Source organism: Scyliorhinus canicula, chromosome 18 (assembly GCF_902713615.1).
Source record: "Scyliorhinus canicula chromosome 18, sScyCan1.1, whole genome shotgun sequence".
Classification (NCBI taxonomy): domain Eukaryota; kingdom Metazoa; phylum Chordata; class Chondrichthyes; order Carcharhiniformes; family Scyliorhinidae; genus Scyliorhinus; species Scyliorhinus canicula.
Window position 1 is genome coordinate 14,489,579 of NC_052163.1, and position 26,159 is coordinate 14,515,737.

At 43.1% G+C, this 26,159-nt stretch overlaps 1 protein-coding gene across 4 annotated transcripts in view; it reads right to left on the reverse strand.

Annotated features, from left to right (window-relative positions):
• Positions 1 to 26,159, reverse strand: part of LOC119953583 (E3 ubiquitin-protein ligase rnf213-alpha-like) — a 198,139-nt gene that overhangs the window by 46,933 nt on the left and 125,047 nt on the right. For all 4 annotated transcript variants that reach the window (XM_038777977.1, XM_038777979.1, XM_038777980.1 and 1 more), the window contains 13 exons: positions 25,958 to 26,080; positions 24,405 to 24,460; positions 23,634 to 23,787; positions 23,037 to 23,172; positions 18,804 to 18,992; positions 17,125 to 17,255; positions 13,823 to 13,980; positions 11,649 to 11,861; positions 9,622 to 9,800; positions 5,689 to 5,809; positions 3,452 to 3,552; positions 1,885 to 2,067; positions 524 to 696 (listed from right to left, as the gene is read on the reverse strand). In XM_038777977.1, coding sequence (XP_038633905.1) covers positions 524 to 696; positions 1,885 to 2,067; positions 3,452 to 3,552; positions 5,689 to 5,809; positions 9,622 to 9,800; positions 11,649 to 11,861; positions 13,823 to 13,980; positions 17,125 to 17,255; positions 18,804 to 18,992; positions 23,037 to 23,172; positions 23,634 to 23,787; positions 24,405 to 24,460; positions 25,958 to 26,080 — 1,917 coding nt within the window. The remainder of the gene's footprint in view (positions 1 to 523; positions 697 to 1,884; positions 2,068 to 3,451; positions 3,553 to 5,688; positions 5,810 to 9,621; positions 9,801 to 11,648; positions 11,862 to 13,822; positions 13,981 to 17,124; positions 17,256 to 18,803; positions 18,993 to 23,036; positions 23,173 to 23,633; positions 23,788 to 24,404; positions 24,461 to 25,957; positions 26,081 to 26,159) is intronic.

Consider the following 26,159-nt stretch of genomic DNA (forward strand, 5'->3'; position numbering starts at 1 on the left):
GTTCAGGTTAGATGGGGTTAGGAGATAGATGGGGTGGCGGAGTAGGCCTAGGTAGGGTGTTCTTGGTAGGGTCGGTACAGACTCAATGGGCCAAATAGTCGCCTTCTGCACTGTAGGGATTCTATGGATAATCGTTTTTGGTGATATTGATTAAACAGTAAATATTAGCAAGGATGCTAGGAATAACTCCCCAGACTGCTATGAGATGGTACCATGGAATTGTTTATGTCACCCTTGGAGGGGAGACAGTTTGATGTTTTATCAAAAAGACAGCTCCTCCAATTGTCCACTCTTCTCAGTTCTGCATGGAAGCATCAGACTATGTGCTCCAGAGCTGTATGCCTTAGAGGTAGGATTACCATCAACTGAACCACAGCTGTGCTGCTGAATAGAACCCAACTCCAGGAATAAGGCAATATCATCAGGAGAGAAGAGTGGAAGGAGAGAGAGGTTGGGGAAATACTGTACCGCCTACTCCATTAAAAAATGTATGGAAATTACTTTTCCCAAAACGTATCCTTACCTATGCCGGAGATGTTGCGACACAGCTGCTTTTCAATAACTAGTTGTGACAGAAGATCAGCAACCACTTCTTTTGCTGGTGGCGAATTATCTTTGAAACAGACCATGGAAACCAGAGCTATGAAAAACGCGTCACACCTCTTACGAAAGATGGCATTTTTTCCAACAGCTTCTCTGTAATAGAAAGGAGCTCACATTAATGAAAATAATGGGAACATAAACATTTGGCTGAAAACATGAGCAGCTATATTGAATGGTCTCCATTTGACCATCTTCCCTGCAGCCATGCCAATTACAAGGAGCCCAGAAAATACAATTTTCTTCCGTATTGCACACAATGGGCTTTTCACAGTAACTTCATTGCAGTGTTAATGTAAGCCTACTTGTGAGAATTTAAAAAATATTATTATTGTAAAATGGGGCAGCACGGTGGCTCAGTGAGTAGCACTGCAGTCTCACGGCGCCGAGGTCCCAGGTTCCATCCCGGCTCTGGGTCACTGTCCGTTTGGAGTTTGCACATTCTCCCAGTGTTTGTGTGGGTTTCGCCCCCACAACCCAAAACGATGTGCACGGTAGGTGGATTGGACATGCTAAATTGACCCTTAATTGGAAAATATGAATTGGGTACCCTAAATTTTTTTTTTTTAATTCTTGTAAAATGGTTTGCAACAAACAAAGGTGCAGAAGTGAACACAATTCTGCCTTAATTGGTATATTAAGAGGGCACAACTTTGCACTATAGATATTAAAATTTATGTGAATTATTGGATAATAATAAAGTTGTTGGAGTGAATGATACAGTTTAGGGCTGTCATAAGCCAATTGCTTTTATTAACAAAAAACGTGGCTATTTTAGTGGAGATTTGATGTGTTAAACAATTGACTTTAATTTTAAGTGCAAATCATTGAAAAAATGTTGTTCTTTTGTTAGTATCTCATTGATGTGGAACATCATTTGCACCTTAAGTTACATTACTGAAAACCAAGTTTATGCAATGAATTGCAGAGCAACTGTTATGCAGTTATAAAATAAATCCTCGAGAGAAAGCCATTGTTTGGTTAAATGACCTAAATCGGATGATGCAATAGCATATGATTTCGTTCATCATTCCAAACTAGCAAAATTCTAATGACAATCAGAAAATATCATGAAGCTCCTGATCCACGTGTATCAAACTGTTAATACCATCACCTTCTCAGGAGGATTTAGGGGTGTGAAACAAATGCTGGCTTTGCCAGCAATGCTCACATCCTGTGAACTAAGAAAATACAAGGCTCTTGGTGGCTGCTCTCTATCTTTTAACTGTCCCAAACAACAAAAATAATGCAATCGTATTTTTCTCTCCAACCTCTTAAGCGTACCTTATTTCTTCAGATACCTTCATTACGTAACCATCATCGAGAGCAGTTATGCACATTGGGCAAAACATCTGCCCTGGAGCAAGCCACAGCTTTAAACAGTTGTGACAGTAAATGTGATCACATGGAAGTAAGATAGGATCGTTAAGCTCTCCTAAGCAAACTGGACACGGCCTCAGTCCATATCTGTAATGAAACAAAGACAAAGCTAAAATAAAATCAACAACTCTGTAGGGTGGATGGGGGCTGCACTTAAGAGAATTACCGAGGAAAGTGTGTCTACGCTAACAGTTCTGTGAGTTACTATTTTAAACTGTGCAGACATTTTGTGTCCTGACAATCTGGACGCTACTATAAAGAAATCAGTAAAAGATTGGCAGAAGCACAACTCAGATCAGATTGGGAATGAGGGATTGATGGTCTAGGAAGGAAAGTTCAAAACAATGATTTCAAATGGATGCACAAATGTCACAGTTCTATCCAATTTTGGTTCAACCAGATCTAAACCGAATAAGAACAAATATGTGAATCAAACTGCCTGAGATCACTATTAGGGAGACTATTTGAAAATTCTCTTTCTTCATTTATTTGTTTTATCCCACATTTATTTGCTTTATCTAACTTGTTGGATAATAACAGACTTGACTAAATAAACCCCGGATAACTTCTTGTTCGAAAGGACAAATATGGTGTCATAAACCGTTAATCAGTTTTCTACTTGATTTAGTTTGGGAAATATCTGACTGAACTCAACTTAAATAGACTTGGAAAACCACCTAATTTAAAGTGAGGCATACTTCACTGTACAATGGAAGGAATCTTCTAACGTTGTGGGGAAACTTTCTAAGATGTAAACATAGTACTTTGTCTATTAATGAGACCATCTAGCTTCAGATGTGCTTTGTAATCCGGTAATCCTAAAACCTGTGTGTAATTGTTAAGTTAAAAGGGGAATAAAGGAGTGTTGTATATTGTCGTGGGCGGCACGGTAGGATAGTGGTTAGCACTGTTGCTTCACAGCAGCAGAGTCTCAGTTCGATTCCTGGCTTAGGTCACTGTCTGTGCGGAGTCTGCACATTCTCCCCGTGTCTGTGTGGGTTTCCTCCGGGTGCTCCGGTTTCCTCCCACAAGCCCCGAAAGACGCGCAGTTAGGCAATTTGGACATTTTGAATTCTCCCTCTGTGTACTCGAACAGGCGCCGGAGTGTGGCGACTAGGGGCTTTTCACAGTAACTTCATTGCAGTGTTAATGTAAGCCTACTTGTGACAATAATAATGATGATCATAATCCAAGTTTTCATGCTTAACAAATTTTTTGTTGGTAAAATTAATTAATGGACCTGTGACTCTGTTCCTCCAAGTTTTATTTTTAAAAAGTAACATTTACGGTGTTTGAGCCAGGGTTCCATTCTAGGATCTTCCCGTCCAGTTATAACATCGAATGGAATTGTAACACTGACCCATGACCTTAAATGGACCCACGACCAATAGCAGATGCAGGAAAGCCACCAATCTATAGCCACTCGCAGCTCTGATGTTATACCTCATTATAATGGCACACAATCTCTTACCTACAGAACACGTGTCCTGCAGTATCTTTACAATCTCTTAGAACCTTAATCACAGCCCGAAAGGGATCTTGCGTTCTTACATCCGAGTTGTTGTGTAAACACTGTAAAATAGGGAAAAAAGAGGCTTCAAAGTACAGGTTATAAATAAAGGTGAGCCATTTCTATTAACTTAAATAAACTGGATTTTTTTAATAATCAAACAATTGGGTGTGTACTTCATTATCAATAAACAAACTATTTACCATAAAATTCTCATTTACACCTTTAATGCAAAACAAGCATTAGGTTAATGTTCTGACAGGCATCAAGACTGTGCTCGTCAATGGGCTGGTCCTTTGCTTTGATGAATTAATGTAATAACTATTTATCTTAGGTCACTAGCTTCTGCATATAAAAGGGCATTGCACAGCTTTGAATTTAACTGAGTACGCCGTTTTTGAGGTGGCTGTGCATCTCAAAAACGGCCCCACCCCCGATTCCAGCTGAAACGGGGATTCTCCGGCCGATTGTCAAACGCAATTTCGGCGTTGGCGATCGGAGAATCCAGCCCTATATTCTCCAGCCGAAGTTGAATTGCACCAAATTTGCACTGCCAACCGTAGGATTAAAAGGGATTCCCTAGGGAATTCCGCATTTGGGGTGCCGTTTTGAGCGGGCAGACTGATAGCGAGGTCCCGCGACTGCTACCTGGATTTTCTAGCGCCCGCCCCATGTACAGGGTGACCTGACACCTCCTGCCAACCAGAGACCCGCTAAATAAAGACCCATCCCAAAGAACCCCCAAATAAAGAGACCCCACAACCCCCTTCAGAGGGTCGTTTCCAGCTGACCACTTCAAAATCACTCAACTGTGAAAAGAGATGAATGGAAAACACTTAACTCTGTTTGAAGTAAGGGCAGCACGGTGGCACAGTGGTTAGCATTGTTGCCTGCGGCGCTGAGGACCCGGGTTCGAATCCCAGCCCTGGGTCACTGTCCGTGTGGGGTTTGCGTGGGTTTCGCCCCCACAACCCAAAAGATGGGCAGGATAGGTGGATTGGCCACCCTAAATTGCCCCTTAATTGGAAAAAATAATTGGGTACTCTAAATTTATTTTTTTTAAACTCTGTTTGAAGTGGTCCAGGAGCTGTCAATCAAAGATGGATGTTTATAAACATTGCAGTTATTTTCTCAGCTGACCACTTCAAAGTTATTCAACTGTGAAGGGAGATGAATGGCATAATGCCGACAGCTGGGGGGGCGGTTGATTTGGAAGCTGCCAATCACAGCCTAGTGAAGTCAATATCAGAGAGAAGTTAATGAATGGTTTGCAGACAGAGATTTAAGGGGGTTTAAACACAGCTGACTATGTTTACTGTTTTCTCTTTCCAAGAATTGACAGATGTTGTTACCTGTGCCTGAGCAAGCAGGTGTATTGTCCAGGTGAGTATTAAAGCAGTTATTTTTCTCAGTGCCTCTGTCTGGACTGCTCTCCAACTTCCAGTCAGGGTCTCTCTCCTGGGGGATTCCTGGTGGGGGCCTCTCTCCTGGGGACTTCCTGGTGGGAGCCTCTCTCCTGGGGACTTCCTGGTGGGAGCCTCTCTCCTGGGGACTTCCTGGCGGGGGCCTCACTCCTGGGGAGAGGGCTTTCTGACAGGGGCCTCTCTCCTGGGGGGCTTCCTGACAGGGGATTCTTCTGGGGGGTTTTCCTAGGCGGCTCTTCTTTGGGGGCTTCCTGTCAGGGATCAGGAGGGTCTGTGGGGATGTCTTTTATTTAGGGGGTTTCTGGTTGGGGGGGGGGGGGGGGGGGGGTACGTAGGTCTTGCATTGTGGGGGTAGAGAGTGACCCTCTGATGAATGTTTGGGGCAACTCCCTTAAAATAGTTATCCCTTTGGCCCACTGCAAGGCCCACAGCGTCAAAAACACGCTCATCAGGGCCAGCAATAATTCTCACCCATGTGATTCCTGGCTCAGAGGCTTGGAGGATATGGTGTCTGTCCCAATAATTGGATGAGCGGGTCTTAATGATGGATTTACATCCTCCCACCTGCCACGAACTGTGATCCCGACGCCTGCAGGTGGGCAGAACATCGGAAACAGGTCACCGCCGTTTTCTCCTCGACACTGGATTCTCCGGCGCATCGGTTGCGCCGCTACCGGTGGCGCAAGGCGGAGAATCCAGCCCTATAGACCCGTAGACTTTCATAAACATAAGAAATTATTCATGGAATCACAAACATAAAACACAATGGGAGACCTTTCCAAGGAATCCAGCATATGTTGCAACCAACTCCTGCAGCCTCTTGTCAATTTCTTCAACTCCCAGCATCACATGTTCCACAAAAAGTGACACTGAAAATATTCGATTCCAACCCGTTCTGAAATACAAGTGCAAGCACTTAATAGGTAAAGGTAAAAGATCTTCCTTCTAAATGCAGCACATACTTATTCAATTTACAGCTAAGAATTTGATAGCTCCATTTGTTGAGAGGATGCGACTCATTTGTAAATACCATCTTTGCTCCTGTAAAATAATGAATTACAAAATGGCTTTTTGTATTTTGTAAATACTGTAAATTAAAAGAATAGTTCGACAATGAAAGAATATGAGCAAATATCTTTTTTTTAAAAAAATTTTTGTTTTTCATAAATTTAGATTACCCAATTATTTTTTCCAAATAAGGGGCAATTTAGCATAGCCAATCCACCTACTCTGCACATTTTTGGGTTGTGGGGGCGAAACCCACGCAGACACGGGGAGAATGTGCAAACTCCACACAGACAGTGACCCAGAGCCGGGATCGAACCTGGGACCTCAGCGCTGTGAGGCGGTTGTGCTAACCACTAGGCCACCATGCTGCCCATGAGCAAATATCTTGACGGCCGATTGGATAAAGGAGTCTGAATGGATCAGTAGCACTGATAGCCTGTGTTCTCATTCAACCAACAAAAAATTTGCTATTATTAGGATCGATTTCACAGGACGGGTCTCCGCGTAACGTATACGAGGCAACTGAAAGTGCTTATCGAATAAAGTACTGTTTGTCAATAGTTTTACAAAGCTCTTTAAGATTTCAACCAAAAAACGTATCCCTTTTGAGAACATAATATGGAATTGTTATATTTAAGGACAAGTTTCATTCATTGTTTTGGGTGACTACAACTTTTCAAGGAACTGAAATAGGATTTTATCTCGTGTAAGGTGAAAGCAAAATTACCTTTTGTTAGACTACTAAATTATTTGGTGCATTCTGGCTCTTAACGGTTTGCCATTTAACAGTATTTGATCTCTCTCAAGGGGTCTGACCGGATGGCAGCTTCATAACGGAGCTCCTTTCTTCTGCAACTATTCACCATCTTTTACCTTTTCTTCCCAAGTTCCTCTCTTTTACTACTCGAGGTCCTTAGGCTCTAATAGTGGCAGGAATTTAACCAAAATTACAAGTTCAAGTCATAAGTTTAAAGCCACCTCTATATAGCTGCTTGTTCATTTCCTGGCCTTGATGGTTATTCCATTTCCACAGTGCTTTTATCAATGGCTGGAACTTTAGAACATAGTGCAGAAGGAGGCCCTTCGGCCCATCGAGTCTGCACTGACCCACTTAAGCCCTCACTTCCACCCGATCCCCGTAACCCAATAACCCCATCTAACCTTGTTTTTGGACACCAAGGGAAATTTATCATGGCCAATCCACCTAACCTGCACGTCTTTGGACTGTGGGAGGAAACCAGAGCACCCGGAGGAAACCCACGCAGTAACGGGGAGAACGTGTAGACTCCGCACAGACAGTGACCCAGCAGGGAATCGAACCTGGAACGCTGTGAAGCCACAGTGCTATCCACTTGTGCTACAGTGCTGCCTCAACTTTGTTGAGATTTAGTTTTGAAATTCCTTCAGGATCCAAATAGGCTGCTCTATTAGATTGGACTGTACAGCTCGTGTAACCACGCACTAGTTTGCAATAGTTTCTACAACTTAGTCATTAAAAAAGTCTATGCCAGTTCTCTGTGCAGCAATACAGTAGATCTCATTCCTTGCTCCACCCCAATATAGATTTATATTTGTAAATTTCAAGTTTTACGTTGAGCTTTTCCATTTGACAGTCCACCTTCCACTTGCTGCAAATCTTGCTCTACGGTCTTTTGCTGTTTGTCCAGCCTTATTCCATTTATATACTGCAACAAAATTCTCTGATGGCCCATTCAGATTCTAGTATCTGGCCTGCAGCCGAGTCCTCAATTCACCGTTCTTTTCTTTGGGAAATTTCCAAATCATGCTTAGCTTGTTCTGATACTTTTCTGCGGGTTCCTGCTCTGCATTCTGCAAAACTGCTGCGGAATGACTTTTCCTGTAACTTACTGCCGGATTGTCACTATGGCTACTATATCTCTGCCACTACACCAAACATCACCAGTTCCACTCTTACCTTTGCTGGATCAAACTATGTTGGTTCACGGTCTATTTTTTACGCCTCCTTGATTCCCCGGCTTCTATGGGAAAACCTTTAGCAGTGCGTCCAACAATACTCTGTACTTCAAGCAGTTGCTGAACACACTCATACACTATATACTCACTCACAGACTATATCCAAAACTCTGCTGTCCATATTCTAAACCTTAGCCCAGTCGTTCTATTATTTGTGCTCACTGACCTGCATTGGCTCCCGCAGTCTGTGAATGCCTCCAATTAAAAATTCCCATCCCCGTGTTCAAAGTTTCTCCATGGCCTCACCTCTCCACACCTCTTAATGTCCTCTCTGTACCTCTATTTTCCTCCTGGTTTACAATTCTTCAATGACTCTGTTCCCCAAACTTTGACTTCTTATACATTCCCCATCCCCTTCGACCCCACTGTCTGTGGCTGTGCCTTCAGGCACTTTTGGTGCTAAGCCTCAAAATTCTCTGCCTAAGTCACTGACTCTTGTCCTCCTTAAAACCCATCTATTTCACCAAGCTCTTCTTCATCCTTATTAATATCTCAGGCTTTAGCTCAACCTCAATATTTGCCCTATTATGCTCATGTGAAGCATCTCAAGATGTTTACCTACATCAAAAGCAGTATACAAACGTTGTGGTGATTAATCTAACTATTGAATGTGCAGTATCACTGGCCACACAGTAAACTGAAATGTTTCCTTTATCACTGCACATGGTTGCTTTAGGTACATTAACATGGGACAAAAATGACGGCAGTTATACTGTCACAAGGTTGGAGAAACACAGGCCACATGGTCTAATTTTAATTCATTTGGGAAAATTTGAACAAGATGGTTCTGCAAAAATATCCTTTTTTATTGTGTGTTATTTTGGGGATGTCGCAAGAGTTAATTCCTTTAACAAGTTTCTAAATTAACATTAAATTTAACATCACCGTAAACAGAATGCCCCTTTAAATAATTTATTGCTTCACTGATTTAAAATATAATGTTTGTGTATATTTCTTTGTGAAGTGAGAGCCAAGTCTGTTTCAGGGAAAATGTTTCCTAGCGCTGAGTAGGAAACAGGAAAGATTGAGGGAAGGGGTGAAAGCATAGTTGGGGTGATGAGCTTTTTAAAGGAGTATGTTAATACTCAAACTCATAGAAATTACAGTGCAGAAGGCCATTCGGCCCATCGAGTCGGCAATAAAGTGAAAAGGCTGAAGTAAAGTAGATTTGAAAGAGAATTCCAAAGAAGGGGGCAGTGATTTAAGGATCAGCGACCAAGTGAAATGAAAGTGCAATAATGTGGTGTCACAGGATTATAAAATAGTGAGCTGGTATACTTAGCTGGAGGAAAATGCTCATCAGTACATTAGAAGAAACGTCCCTGCTCATAATTTTAATAGCAATTTATTAACGCCTTATCACAAAGCATAACCTTGTTGGTGATGATCCCAAATCTTGATGCTACTTTGCAGTATTTCCCACTTATGTTTAATATCTGGTTTAGCTCACAAGGGGCTGGTTTAGCTCACAAGGCTAAATCGCTGGCTTTTAAAGCAGACCAAGCAGGCCAGCAGCACGGTTCGATTCCCGTATCAGCCTCCCCGGACAGGCGCCGGAATGTGGCGACTAGGGGCTTTTCACAGTAACTTCATTGAAGCCTACTCGTGACAATAAGCGATTTTCATTCATTTCATTTTCATTTCATATCTATGCCTCTTTCACTTTAAATCTTCAAAGTGTATGCTAATGAAAAACATTCTTACTGGACTAACTGTACAATCGGTGATTTGATTCCCTGGCACTGCAGAAATTCTTCAGTGCAGATTAGCTCAATCGGCATTTGCAGACTGTTCACCTTCTGCAGCCAGACCGTACATGATGTTTCAGTACGTGCAGATTCTAGCATTTCAATACAGGCAGCTGCTGCATAAACATCTATGACCTGCATTAAAATAAGAAAAAGTAATTGACCACAAGTTTATAAATGGATGGAAAAGTTCCATAGAAGCAGCTCTGCACAAATGTAGGGGAACCCATTAAGCTATTAATGACGGAGGTTGAGAGGCGACCTGATAGAGGGCTACAAGATTATGAGTGGCATGGACAGAGTGGATAGTCAGGTACACTTTCCTAAGGTAGGAGGGTCAAATACCACGGGTCAAATACCATGGGACATAGGTTTGAAGTGTGTGGGGGAAAGTTTAGAACAGATGTGCCCGGCAAGTTGTTTTTTTTTTTTTTACACAGAGGGTGGTAAATATATGGAACGTGCTGCCCTGGAGGTGGTGGGAGCAGGTACGATCACGGCATTTAAGGGGCATCTAGACAAATATATGAATAGGGTGGGAATGGAAGGATACGGACTTCGTAAGTGCATACGGTTTTAGTTTAGGCAGGTACCATGCAGGCTTGGAGGGCCGAAGGGCCTGTTTCTGTACTGTATTGTTCTTTGTTCTAACACTCTGGAAAAAGGCACTTGGAGAAGTCTGAGTTAATTAAGGACTAGCCAGTGTGGGCATGTAAAAGGCAGATTTTGCTCGACTAATCTAACCTAATTTTTGTGATGAAGTAACAAATAAAGTGGATGATGGGAATGTGGTGGATGTTGTTTATAATGATATGGAAAGCATTTGACAAAGTACCAAATAAAAGGCGGCTTATACGAGGTTTATGAAAAAGGGCACCAGTGTCCAAAACTGGTTTGAGGACAGAAAGCAGTTAAATTGTGGCAGACAGTTGTTTTACAGACTGGAAGGTGGTGGACAGTGGCACTCGCCAAGGGTCAGTGCTAGAAAGACTGCTTTTTGCTCCAAATTATTTGGTTCTAGGACCTTGAAATGGGGAGTAAAATTTCAAAGTTTGCCGATGGTACCACAGTGAAGATAATATGAATTGCCTAACAATAGGATATTGATAGGCTGCAGGGGAGCCAGTATGGACTTGATGGACTGAATGGCATCCTTCTGTAACATAAATGACTATGACATCAGATACAACACATGTTTTTGAAATTCTGATGTCCTTAACTTTACTAAATGCACCACAGATATGCCGATAGCAAGCTCAAAGACAATTAAGTACTAATTGTTTTGCACTTAAACTTGCTGAAATACATTTGTTAATATTGGAAATTTTATCAAATGAACTCGTGCGCCACTTGAAGTGTGGATGAAACATTTCTGTTTTGGTACATAACGGGTGATTCACAAGTATTTGTGTCTTCTATGTGGTCTATGGATATAGCACTCACTAGAATTCAATAACGAATGACATTTAATAACAATAATAGTCTTTTACTGTCGCAAGGAGGCTTACATTAACACTGCAATGAAGTTACTGTGAAAAGCCCGTAGTCGGCACCTTCCGGCGCCTGTTCGGGTACACAATAGAATTCAGAATGTCCAAATTACCTAACAGCGCGTCTTTCGGGACTTATGGGAGGAAACTGGAGCACCCGGAGCAAACCCACAGAGACATGGGGGAGAACGTGCAGACTCCACACAGACAATGACACAAGCTGTGAATCGAATCTGGGACCCTGGAGCTGTGAAGCAACAGTGCTACCCACTGTGCTACCATATTGCCTCATTTCTTCTGCCTACGATAATATTAATGGTTAGTGACCAAAGAACAGTGGTTGGTCTTTGAAAATGATCTGGGTTGAGATGTTCCAAGTGTAATCAAAAGATGTTAAATGAATGCAATTTTTTTCTTCCCTATGGTTATGAAAACTAAATTACGTTGTAAAATCGTTCTGCAATTTCACCAAAATATTGATAAGCATACTCACCATCTCTCTGTTTTCTGCTCTCTGAATTTCATTTCCAACCCTCTGTAGAAGCTGCAGGACCAAAGGATGTACTGCAACAATTCGTGAAAAATTTTGCAGACGATTTTTGAAGTGTTGATATGCAAAGTGCACCCAAAGCAAAGAGACTTCATCTCCCATGCTATATTTTATTTTCAGCTCATTTACACAGGACATCAGTGCTCCTCGAAGGAACTAAATTAAACATGCAAAAAAAAAAAAAAAGTTCAACAAATTTAACAATTAGGATAACACATTTAACAAAAGGTTCCTCAAATAGCTCTCCGGCTGAGCTGTACAGTAATCATACTACATGAATTACTGAATATACTGGTAAAAAGTTGAATTTTGAGAGCCTTTTAAAGCAAACAAAAAGTTAGGGGGTCAACCTTTACACAAGTAATGTTTGTGAGGGGTTGAAAGTTAATGGGGGAAAGCTATCGCCGAGACAAAGAAAGACGGTTGTGACCGTTGGAGGCCAACATCTCAGTGCCGGGACATCACTGCAGGAGTTCCGCAGGGTAGTGTCCTAGATCCAACTATCTTCAGCTGTTTCATCAATGATCTACCTTCCACAGAAGGTCAGATGTGGGGATGTTCACTGATTATTGCACAATGTTCAGCACCATTCGTACGAATGTAGCAAGACTGGACAATATCCAGGTTGGGCTGACAAGTGTCAAGTTACATTCGCATCACACAAGTGCTAGGCAATGACCATCTCCAACAAGAGAGAATTTAACCATCTCCCCTGGACATCACCAAAACCCCCACTATCAATATCCTAGGACGTGCCATTGACCAGAAACTGAACTGGACTGGCCATATAAATACTGTGGCTACAAGAGCAGGTCAGAGGCTAGGCATCCTCTGAAACTCACCTCCTGACTCCCCAAAGCGGTCCACCACCTACAAGGCATAAGTCAGAAATGTGATGGAATACTCCTCAATTGCCTGGATGAGTGCAGCTCCAACAACATTCAAGAAGCTCAACACCATCCAGGACAAAGTGTTCCTGCTTGATTGGCACTCTTTCCACAAACATTCACTCCCTCCACCACCAACGCATAGTAGCAGCAGTGTGTGCCATCTACAAGATGCTCTGCAGGAACTCAAAGCTCCTTCGGCAGCACCTTCCAAACCCATGACTACTACTATCTAGAAGGACATGGGCAGCAGATACCTGGGAACATCGCCACCTGGAAGTTCTCCCCCAAGTCACTCAGCATCTGACTTTGAAATATATCGCCGTACCTTCACTGTCACTGGGCCAATATCCTGGAACTCCCTTCCTAACAGCACTGTGGGTGTAACTACACCACATGGACTGCAGCGGTTCAAGAAGACAGCTCACCACCACCTTCTCAAGGGCAATTAGGGGTGGGCAACAAATGCTGGCGTAGCCAGTGAAGCCCACATCCTGTAAAAATGAATTTTAAAAAACATACAGGAACACTTGATCAGCATTCCTTTCATTTGGGCAGGTGTCTATGAACAGTCGAAAGCCATAGAATAAAACCAGAAAATGCTGGATAAACTCAGTTAATCTGGTCAGCATCTATGGAGAAACGGAATCAACGTTTTGAATCTCTGAGTCTTCTGGGAGGACTGAAGGTGACTAGACCTCAGGTGGGTGGGTTGACACTATCAATGCCTAGGTCTTTACAATAGTTAGTTGAGGTTTTCTCTCTAACTTTTTCTGGGTAACTATTTGTGTGACACATACGAAACCTATCCAGAGTTTGTGATTTAAATAGCATTTTTGGATGGTTTCCAGCACAGGGCAGTTGCCGTGCAAACCCTTGTCTGGGAAGTTCCGAGAGGGACTTCCCAGTGAATCTTTGGGCTACCCACACAATCTGATGCTGGGGAGCACGGAAGTCACGTCCTATTGTGTTCCGGTTTCTAATTTTAATTATGAAGCCTTGCATTTTCCTAGCACTATACATTGTACAATAATATAGATTATTTGAAAATTGGGGTCGATTTTCAGTTTATTGCCTCTACAGAGTACACAAATGGAATTTGGTTGAGGTCCTGCTTTTTCTTCTTCTCTGGTCTGTCCAAATGGTAAAGATCTATCGCGTTATGAATAGTTACATGAAAGTATTTTCCCATTTTTGGAAAGTTAAATCACCGAGACTGGAATACTTTACCTGAAACTCCAATTCGCAAGAAATGCTCATGGTCATCAGTAGGAAATCATCCAAGTATCTCCAGAAAAATTCCAGTCTCCATTCTTCACTCACATTTGAGAGGTACTTTCCAAATCCAGTTTTGTTAAATATTTCATTCACCTTTTGCTCAGTTCGTCCTGTTTTTGAGTTTGAGAAATAGGACAGGTTATTATTAATTCTGTGAAATAACGTCAAATTTTCCAGCTATTTTGTTTTGCTGTCTAATATATTTCGCAGAAGGTACATGGAGATAATAGTACTAAATAAAAAAGTGACTGTTGTGTGGTATCATGGTATCTATAGGCCTACTCCATTAGCTCAATCCTGATATTTTCACCTGAGTGTTGAAATGGAGAATTTGTGTTCATCTGCTATCTTACCCACTGAGTCATAAATATCAGTATATGATGGAGGTATAATGAAAGAGACTCAGTTCAAATTATTACACCGTCTGGATATCAACACCAAGCTTGAGACACAGGTTAGACTCTGCTACATCCTCGTTGTGCCAAAAGTGCAAGGTAACTGAGGGAGACTACATACACTGTGTGGTGTCCTGTCACAAGATTAAATCCTATTGGCTTGGTGCTTGAGGACATATTCGGCATGGCCTTAGAATTTGATCCTTAATTCCTATTTTTGAGGCTCCCAGATAGAATATTGATGCTAATAAAAAAAGGCTGTGTAGCATCCTAGCTTTTGTGCATGGAAGAACATGCTTTGCTGGTGGATTAACGATAAATATTCTTCAATTCAGACCTGGCGTAAAATTATTATTTTTTTTTTCAATTTCTGGGATGTGGGCTTCATGGACGAGGCCAGCATTTGTTGTCCATCCCTAACTATCTTTGAGAAGGTGGTGATGAGCTGCCTTCTTGAACTGCTACAGTCCATGTCATGTAGATATACCCACTGTGTTATTCGGGAAAGAAATCCAGGATTTTGACCCAGTGACAGCGAAGGAACAGTGATATATTTCCAAGGCAGGATGGTGAGTGACTTGAGGAGCACGAGGTGGTGGTGTTCCCATGTACCTTGTCTTTCTAGATAGTAATGGTCATGGATTTGGAAGATGCTGCCTAAGGAGCCTTGGTGAGTTCCTGAAGTGCATCTCATAGATGGTACACACTGCTGCTACTGTGTCAGTGGTGGAGAAATTGAATGTTTGTGGAAAGGGTTTTCCTGGATGGTGTCAAGTTTCTCGAGTGCTGTTGAAGCTGCAGTATCCAGGAAAGAGTGTGTGTGGTGGGGGGGGGGGGGGGGGGGGGGGGTATCCCATCATACTCCAGACTTATGCCTTGTAGGTGGTAGACAGGTTCTGGGTGTCAGGAGGTGAGTTACTTGCCACAGGATTCCTGGCCTCTGACTTGCTCTTGAAGCCACAGTATTTATGTGGCTGGTCCAGTTCAGTTTCTGAATACATCCCGATCGAGTTCCTAACTTGCATACTCAATTTTAAATCAGATGCTCTCCGAAAAGTATGGGACCCCATCTCAAATTTATAGGTTGTAATGTCTGACTTGCTCCTACAAGGTTTTCCAGAAGTTATGTAGCACCATCTTGACCTCGCTACACCTGATGGTGTGCATCATATTACCATATTTACATAGCCTTATTCTCTTCTCCCCCATCCTCTAGCTTATTCATTCTGTGTTTTTTAATGGCATAATCGGAAGCACCAAGCTTAATGATTAAGCTGAACCAATTGTGCTGCATTCTTCTGTCTTTTTCTGTATTCATGTATGCAGGAGCATTTATGCTGTACTCTACCAGTTTTGAGGATTTGGTGCATTATTTGTAAAAATTGAAAAACTCTAATAAAATACATATAAAAAAAGAAATGCAATGTCTGCTTGGTACAAAAATATATTTGCTGATGTAGGAACAAATAAACTGAAACGGGACTAATGGTTAAAACAACAAATGATGCAAGGGAGTCATGGGGTTGGAGCCCAAGCAAGTAAACACTGTGCGCAAGAATTGGATAATAAATAGGGTTTTGGTTGCAAGCCAGTGATTGGTTTAATGGGTCTGATCATTTTTGATCCACAGAAAGGATACACAAAAAGCGTGATTGGGCGAATACTTTATTTGTTTCTGCAGTTGTTCAGCCTCTGCCAAGGCTGGATTCACGATATCAATAGGACTGAAGGAGGATGGTGGTTGGCTGTTCTATTTTACCGTTTCAGTTCCAAAGCAATGCCCAATGAAGCAGGGGGAGATGTGTGTTTCAGCACCTGGTTCCTTATGCTGTTTGTTCGATTCTCAATTATATTTGTTTGGAGAGAATGGAACAGAGATCACAGGGAAGATGGAAAAATCAGTGTCAATAGCACAGGCTAATTCCATGCTCTGCCTGCACCTCAATTAAACAGTGCCACACTACATGAATGGGTTTGAGTCTGCGCTTTTCTGGCAGCTGAAGAAAGGGGTATACAGCAAGGGTAGATTTAAATAAATAATGGTTTCATATAAAGCTTATCCAATTCATTTCCAATGGAAATAAGATCTTGGGCTGGATTCTCCGTTTTAGCGGCTAAGTGCGGGCGCGAGTGGAGAACGCCTGGTCTTTTATGGCCAAAAAATTGGCGCGAAACTTTCACGATTCCGTGACCGGTGAGGGGCTAGCACCGGCGTCAGGTGAAACTCCGCCTCCCACGACCTGCAGCAGTTGCATCGCACAACAGGTAGCCGGCCGTGTGCGGACCCAACCCGCCATCCGCGACCCCACGGCCCATTTGCACCGCACAACAGGTAGCCGGCCGTGTGCGGACCCAACCCGCCATCCGCGACCCCACAGCCCATGGCCTGGCCACCCCCACCAGCCCTCGTGGAAGACCCGCCCGGCCAGTGGCATGGATCCTGGCCATGTGTGACAGCGCTGGACATAGTCCGCAGCCGCCAAGCCGGATTCCCGCATGGCTGACACCACACGTGTCCCGCGTTGTCGGGAACTCGGCCCATCAGGGGCGGAGGATTGCAGGTGGCCTGGCCGATGATGCGCCAACGCCGTTGCAACGCCGTGTGCTGCAATGACGTCATTTCCAAGGGGGCGGAGCATGGCTGACCGCTGTCGAACCGGTGCTGGGCCCGAATCCGCCGTCAGAGCCCATTCTCCGCCCAATTGCCGAACATGATTTTGGCGTCGAGCAATGGAGAATCCCGCCCCTCGAGTATTTTGTTTGAACCCCCTACCAATTGTCTATGTGTAAACATATCACAGCAATAATACAAATATTTAACTTCATTTAACTCTCCTTGTGAACACAGTTATCAAATACCTTCCATGTACTGGGTCTGAATCCACAACTCATCCAGAAAATCTTTTATTCTCCAACTGAAAGGCAGGACATTGCTAATTGCCAGTACATCCATCTTCAAGTAGTTGTGGACAACAATTTCAGATTGTAAGCTGACAAAACAAAAATTAACATATTTCTCAAAGATTATAAGGAAAGTGCAGACCATTTTAACACACAATTTAACTTTTCACCTGGCAGGTAAAAAGGTAAGCCAGAAATGTACGGGGATGATGCAAAACAAAACTGCTACTCTGGAAGCCTGTGGTGATGGTGTCAACAACTGAACTGAACCCTACTTCTTGTTAAGTTCTTATATCTGCACATGAATGGTAGACACAGTCCTCTTTAGGTAAGACAGAAATTGAGTTTTCTTCAAAATACAATAAGGGGAAAAACCCGACTGTTTATCATTCACTATATCTGGCACAGGAACAGGTCAGCACATGTAGCCAATAAGGTAAAGGCTTAAAACCTGTTCCTGAGTCTGTGCAAAATCAAATGTGTGCTGGGAGCACTCTATATGGGGCGGCATGGTGGCACAGTGGTTAGCACTGCTGCCTCATGGCACCAGGGACCTGGGTTCAATTCCGACCTCGAGTGACTGTGGGTGCGATTCTCCGAAACGGAGAAAAACACTCCGGCCTTGGAGGCCGCCCCCCCCCCCCCCCCCCCCCCCCCCCCCCCCCGCGGGAGGCTAGGAGCGGCAGTGCACAAATCTCGGGCGCCGGGCCTTGACACTTGCGTCAAAGCGGCGCGCCGAGGATGACACGGCCGGCGGCGCCTAAGTGACGTCAGCCACGCATGTGCAAGTTGGCCGGCTCCAACCCGTGCATGCGCGGTTGCCGTCTTCCCCTCCGCTGCCCCGCAAGACATGGCGGCTTGATCTTGCTGGGCGGCGGAGGGAAAAGAGTGCGTCTCTTAGAGACGCCGGCCCGACGATCGGTGGGCACCGATCGCGGGCCAAACATCCGATGAGCACGCCCGTGGTGCTCGATCCTCTCTCCGCCCCCCACAGACCCCACTGTGTCACGGGTAGTGAATTCCAGGGTTAAGCCAACCTGGGGGCTTTCAATATTTCAGGTGTCAGATGAGCCGGGAGTGCAGGAGGCGAAAGAGGCCAGTATTCTGGCCTTTACGTCCCTGGTAGCCCAGCGAAGGATTCTGCTTCAGTGGAAGGATGTGAGGCCCCCAATCGTGGAATCCTGGATTAACGACATGGCAGAGTTTATTAAATTGGAGAGGGTGAAATTTGCCTCAAGGGGATCTGTGCAAGGGTTGGGGATTTATTATTATTTACTGGTTAACGTTTATTTGTTTATTTATGCACTTTTGTTCTTGTTGTTTTATTATTGGTGTAAAGGGGCTTGGGGGGGGGGGGGGGCTTTCTATTTTTCCTTTCTGTTATTTATATTATGTGAAAAGTTTGAATAAAAATTATTTTTATAAAAACACTGGGGAGATAATGAACCATCCTGATATTATTCAGTAGTGGAAAATCCAGTACACGGTGTGATACATTAAAGCAGTATAGATAACAGATGCTGCACGTATGCAGAATGAGCGAGGGAGGAAACTACATTTAGTATGCATTATGTCACAGATAATGATCAGTTTGGAGCCTTTATAACAAAGACCTTTCTACTTATTAAAATACCTACCTGAAGGTACTTCTGTTGTAAGGAATATCCAGCAGATTTGAGTCACTAAAAATGTCCATCCAAAGTTTTTGTACAGATACAGGAGAATCATCAATTAACAAGTTTAGGTTACAGTCCCGGTCTATAATCGAGATAATCTGTGCCAGGAAAGGTGTCACTACTTTTTGAACTCGTTTCCAAAGTGTGTGCCTGTAAAACAGGAAGTATTTATAAAAAATTGTGATCAAAAACCAAGTACCAGGCAGTACAAAGATTGGGAAGTATAGAAAAGGTAAGTCGATAAGTGAAGCCAATCTTGTGTTTTAAAGGTCCATAAATTATTGGGATGGACAGTATTGTAACATCACAGGAGTTAATGCCAATGTACAGTGGCACAGTGACGCAAAACTATTTGTGCAATGAAGTAGTTAAAGTCTCATTAGATTCCCATGCCTGGAAGCAGGAGACTGTTGTAAATTGCCTCATATTGTTTAGACTTTACAGATGTGGTATAAATATACCCCAAAAAAGACTATGTTGAAACTCCTGGTATCTTCCTTATCAGAGCATGGGATTTATTTTAATTTTAGGAGTATTCTGAAAGAAATACAATTCCTACTCATTCTCCCTACGTTGAAAATTAGTAATCTATCACATGCTCTCATTGTTCTTTCTTGTTAACATGAAGTTGAAGCGTAATGATGTGGATGCTGTTAAGAACATAATAACTAAGAACTAGGAGCAGGAGTAGGCCATTCGCCCCCCCCCCCCCCCCAAACGTACACCACCATTCAATGAGATCACGCTGATCTTTTTGTGGACTCAGCTCCACTTACCCACCTTCAAAAATCTATCTTTGCCTTAAAAACATTGAACGAGGTAGCCTCAACTGCTTCACTGTGCAGGGAATTCCACAGAATCACGACACTTTGGGTGAAGTTCCTCCTCATCCCCATTTTCGTTCCGAGGGCCTTTTTTAGGAGGGTGAACAGCAGCATTCTGGGATTTGTTTGGGCGCACGGGACTCCGAGGTAAGGAGGGTCTTTTTGGAGCGGGGCAGGGATAGAGGGGGACTGGCGCTGCCCAACCTCGCTGGGTACTATTGGGCGGCTAACGTCTCGATGGTATGTAAGTGGGTAATGGATGGGGAGGGGGCAGCATGGAAACGGATGGAGATGGCGTCCTCTGGAGGCACGAGCCTGAAGGCACTGGTAACGGCGCCGCTGCCGCTCCCTCCAACGAGGTACACTACGAGCCCGGTGGTGGCGGCTACCCTCAAAATTTGGGGGCAGTGGAGGCGACACGGGGGGGGAAGTGGGGGGCTCGGTGGAGGCCCCGCTGCGGGGGAACCACCGGTTTGTCCCAGGGAACATGGATGGCGGGTTCCTGGGGTGGCACAGGGCGGGCATTAGGATGTTAGGAGACCTGTTCATTGACGGGAGGTTTGCGAGCCTTGGTGAATTGGAGGAGAAGTTTGAGCTCCCCCCGGGGAATATATTCAGGTACCTTCAGGTCAAGGCATTTTCTAGGCGGCATGTGGAGGGGTTCCCTTTGCTGCCCCCGCGTGGGGTAAGGGATAGGGTGCTTTCGGGGGTGTGGATCGGGGATGGGAAGGTGTCTGACATCTACCAGGTGATGCAGGAGGTGGAGGAGGCGTCGGTAGAGGAGCTGAAGGCTAAATGGGAGGTGGAGCTGGGGGAGCAGATTGAGGAGGGGACTGGAGAGGGCTGAGGGACTGAGGATTGGAGAGGGCGAACTCCTCCTCTTCATGTGCGAGGCTTGGCCTCATCCAGTTTAAGGTGCCCACATATTCGGGTCTAGGATGAGTAGGTTCTTTGGGGGCGAAGACAGGTGTGTCAGGTGTTCGGGGAGTCCAGCGAACCATGCCCATGTTCTGGGCATGCCCGGCACTGGAGGAGTTCTGGAAGGGGGTGGCGAGGACGGTGTCGAGGGTGGTAGGATCCAGGGTCAAGCCAGGCTGGGGACTCGCGATATTTGGGGTTGGGGTGGAGCCGGGAGTGCAGGAGGCGAAAGAGGCCGATGTCTTGGCCTTTGCGTCCCTAGTAGCCTGGCGGAGGATCTTGCTGCAGTGGAAAGATGCGAGACCTCCGAGCGTGGAGACCTGGATTAATGACATGGCGGGATTCATTCAGCTGGAGAGGGTCAAGTTCGCCCTGAGGGGGTCGGTACAAGGGTTCTTTAGAAGGTGGCAGCCTTTCCTCGACTTTCTGGCTCAACGATAAGGAACTAGGTCAGCAGCAGCAGCAACCCGGGGGGCAGGGGGGAGGGTTAATTTGCTTATTGTTAATTTATTTTGTTGTTTATTGGGCTGGGTGGGGGGGGGGGGGGGGGGGGGGGGGGGTTGTTATATGTGTTGTTACGGGTGCCGGGGGGTGTTTATTATTGTTATTGCTATTATTGTTCTGTTGATATTTATTTTTCATAAATTCCAATAAAAATTATTTACAAAAAAAAAAGAAGTTCCTCCTCAACTCAGTCCTAAATCTGCGCCCCTTATTTTGAGGCTATGCCCCCGAGTTCTAATTTCACCCGCCAGTGGAAGCAACCTCCCTGCTTCTATCCTATCTATTCCCTTCATGATTTTATATGTTTCTATAAGATTCCCCCTCATTCTTCTAAATTCTAATGAATATAGTCCCAGTCTACTTGTGTCTCTCCTCATAAGCTAATCCTCTCAACTCTGGAATCAACCTAGTGAATCTCCTCTACACACCCTCCAGCGCCAGTACGTCCTTTCTCAAGTAAGGAGACCAAAACTGTCCACAGTACTCCAGGTGTGGCCTCACCAGCACCCTTTCCAGCTGCCAAATAATCTCCCTGTCTTTAAACTCCATCCCTCTAGCAATGAAGGACAAAATTCCATTTGCCTTCTTAATTACCTGCTGCACCTACACACCAAATTTTTTGTGATTCATGCACAAGGACACCCAGGTCCCTCTGCATGACAGCAAGCTGCAATTTTTTACCATTTAAATAATAGTCCATTTTGCTGTTATTCCTACCAAAATGGATGACCACACATTAATCAACATTGAACTCCCTCTGCCAGACCCTTGCCCACTCAGTTAAACTATCTATATCCCGCTGCAGACTGTGTGTCCTCCGCACACTTGGCTCGACCACTCATCTAAGTGTCATCTGCAAACTTTGATACATTACACTTGGTCCCCAACTCCAGATCATCTATGTAAATTATAAACAATTAAGAAGTGAAAATGGATGAAATTTTGATGGGAATCGGACAAAAATGGGTGACAGTCAAATGATAAGAAGGTCAAGCCAATTTACAAAAAGTTAAAAAGTGGGAAAGCTTCTGAAAATTACATGAAATGAAAATGAAAATTGCTTATTGTCACGAGTAGGCTTCAATGAAGTTACTGTGAAAAGCCCCTAGTCGCCACATTCCGGCGCCTGTCCGGGGAGGCTGGTGCGGGAATCGAACCATGCTGCTGGACTGCTTGGTCTGCTTTAAAAGCCAACGATTTAGCCTGGTGAGCTAAACCAGCTCCATGTGATGCAAGACTAAATTTGCTCATCCTGCGCACTCAGAGGTAAGTCATACTCGAAGGGCGATGCAGCAATGCAGCATTAACGATACAGTGGTGTTGTTTTACCAGCCTATGTCCTCTCGGTACAGCATTACAATGGGAGAACAGGATTGTTGAATGTACGTTGTATAATTGAGATTCATTTGTGTCCTCAAGTGTGAATTCAGCTAGCGCCAGCGCACTTTAATTTTATACAAGCAATTAACAAACTTTTGTCTCATGCAAGTATATTTTGTGGGCAAGTCATAGTGCATTACTAAGTTATTCTGGTATGTGCCTGCTGAGATCACAAATTAAATTGTTCTAACTGATTAAAATGCAATACCAGACCATCACTAAATTTTCAATTTACAGGAGACATTTTTTTACAAAGAGAATCTTCAACAATTATTTATTTATTTATTTTTTTTTAAATGATGTTTTTTAAAAATTTCAGAGTACCCAATTATTTTTTTCCAATTAAGGGGAAATTTTAGCATGGCCAATCCACCTATCCTGCACATCTTTGGGTTGTGGGGGTGAAACCCATGCAGACAAGGGAAGAACGTGCAAACTCCATACAAGTGACCCAGGACCGGGATTCAAACCCGGGTCCTCAGCGCCGTGAGGCAGCAATGCTAACCACTGTGCCAAAAATCAAAATGATGTTTTTTGACCTTCACAGAATGACCAGAATTGGACGCACCTGAAGGTACCACCTTCCTGAAGTGCTTCGAGGTTTGAGGCTTCCCGCACCATCCACTCAGTTGCGTTGAGAGACTCCTCATCTCGTTTCAGCAGAAGAGAACATAGCTTTTGTTTCATCATTGCCAGGAAGGAAGCTAAATGAGAAAACAGTATGAAACGGTGAATCCACCGAGAAGTCACTGTCCTGTACACCACAAATATCTTTCGGTAATTAACACGTAAATGCTGTCCATTTTTACAATAAAGACACAGTAAATAATGCATACAAGATAATTATTTAAGTCAGTTTGAAAATCATCCAGAACACTGAAACGAGGATATGCAAGACCAACATAAATGAAATGCTTTAAGCTGTGTGTTCTATATTTAAAAAGTTTAAGCAATCCTAGTCATTAAAGAGCCTGAGACCCAATAGCTATTTCAACTTACCACTTCTAGTAATATTGCATGATCAACATAAATCTGTGCATGACAATCTCAATCGCTGCAATGAACTTTTGATGGATGAACAGAAACCTGACATGATGACGACGGTAGTTTGTAAATTGCTACTTTTAGACATAATACCTTGATCAATGTAAAGCAGTTAGCAAACCTTTGAACTCAACATCTTCCGTTAACAGCGAAAGCAGGATCTCTACTCGTTTGGTGCTGCGACTAGAACTTTGGTGCTGGTCCCTCAGCATGCTAACAGCAGACTGCACACAACTCCTTATGAGGGAAGCTGCATCAAGCACCTTTTCATTATCCTTTTGAAAGAAATAAGTTACATTTGAAACCAGTTTGTAAGTGATTAAGTTTTAAATATACATAACTAGTTGCAAAATACCTGCAGTGCAACAACGCAATGAAGCATAATTATAAATTGTTTATAACCATCAATATCAGTAACGCAGGAAAAACTACACTTCAATTCACTAACACAACAAAATTACGATTTTCCTAAGATGTTTGAACTAATTTCATTGTTATCTTTGTTTTTCTTTGGTATTTTAGAATGCCAACTCAAATCTGCCAAGACATGTTTTTTTAAATTTAAAGTATCCAATTCAATTTTTTTCCATTAAGGGACAATTTAGCATAGCCAATCCACCTACCCTGGACATCATTGGGTTGTGGGGGTGAGAACAGAAACACAGAAACGGAGAGAATGTGCAAACTCCAGAAGGATAGTGACCTGGGGCCGGGGTTGAAACCGGGTCCTTTGCGCCATCGACAGCAGTGCTAACCAATGGGCCACCGTGCCGCCCGTTCAAAACTTGCTCTTAATGCTTAATTTCAAGATTTGAAACATTGCACAAATATGGTACTGCCAATAGCAGATTCAGTGATTTAAAGGATTCAAAATGAATTAGCAAACACTTACAACAGGTGGTTCAGCTACAGGCTCTTCAGGCATCTCCTCCTTGTCTACAATCATGGCTGGGATACAAACAGATAGCTGTTAAGTATATTAATTTTATTTTCAAAAAGCCATCAATTAAACAACTAATAACATAACTTTTGGTGAGTTATTTATTTGACTTTATTGCACCAGTTAAGGGCTAATAATAGCATTAAAACATTCTAATTATTGAACTAGACACATATCAAACAGATATCCAAAGTTTTGGAAAGAGAAAATCTATTTCATAAATACAATTAAGATTTGACCATTAAAATCATTAAGCATTTCATATGTACTTTGAAAATGTTAACTTTTATATTAAGTCACAATATTGATGCAATTGTTTTAGGTTACTGGTAGATGTACCTTGAAACCATCAGCACAATTGTACTTAAGCAGTAAAGTTTAAAAATATGATCTTGAATGGTATAGACAGGGAACAAAACACAAATCACAGAGTTTGGAGGCAGCACTCCGGTTAGGCTCAACTGCAGTACAATGTACAATTCTGATCAGCCAATACAAAAAAGGATAAAGTTACACTGGAAGGTATGCTGTGACGGGCAACTATGTCGACAGCTGGGAATAGACATTTGAGTAATGAAGAAAAGGCTGCAGAAACTGGAAATGATTACACTCGATAAGTAGTCTCAGATGACGTTATAGAGTATAAACAAGATAAACATCATTAATAGATACATAGTGAGATTTGTAGCTCTTGAACATTTGGACTGGCCAGAGGGATGGAAGTGTGCTGTTTTCTGTTTCTCTATGTTCCTGGGCGAGACAAGGATTCTGTCCCATAGGGCAAACGCCATTGCTTACATCTGGGTTCTCTTTAAAACAAGCCGAATAAAAGGCAGGAAAAGAAAAGGTATGTCTCTCAGGTAGAAAAGAGAGATTATCAGATAGGAGTGACATAAATAGGGTTGCAGGTCACCTGCTCACCCATATGGTCGAGGGACAGAACATATCACAGGTCCTAAAAGTGGGGTGGAAAACACATGATCAAGTAGCAACTATATAATTCACTAAATATATCAAACCAGAAAATTCGAATTTTAGGATACTTTTAATTTATCTGGGTTAGATAAACAGTTCAAGTTATTGACTATCATTCAATTATCTAATAACTAATTGCCCCTGAATATAACAGATGCTAATTTTCTGGTATTTTCCTGAAAGATGCTCATATCCTGAAATAATTGAGCATCCTGCCTAGGTCCAGGGTTTTAGTTTGAAAACATCTAGTCACTACCCTGGACAAATGTTTACTGCATGGCAAAACTATTTTAAAGCAGGTGCTGGGAATAGCACAAAATATTGGTCACACAATTGTACCAGAGCTCTGCTAAATAAGAAGCCACATGAAAGCAAATCAATCCAAGCGCAGGGGCCAGTTTTCAAACTCTTCTGCAACTGCTCAACTTCTTTTAAATGAAAATTAAATATCAATTCAATGTTCATTAAGATCAGGTTGCAGATATCGAAAAAACACCCAGAAGAGCGCACAAAAAATATGAAATACATACGTTCAGGCTCCACTGGCTCTTTGCCAAAGAGCTGGCTAATAGTAACACCTTTGAAAGCAGTCACATTTGCAACCATGTCTTTCGACTTCCTGAGGTCATCAATATGACCAGACAGCCACGGATCTAATCAGAGATAGAACATTTATATTCATGATTTACTGCAACTTACGTTTTTTTTTCAAATGTACAAATGCATAGATTG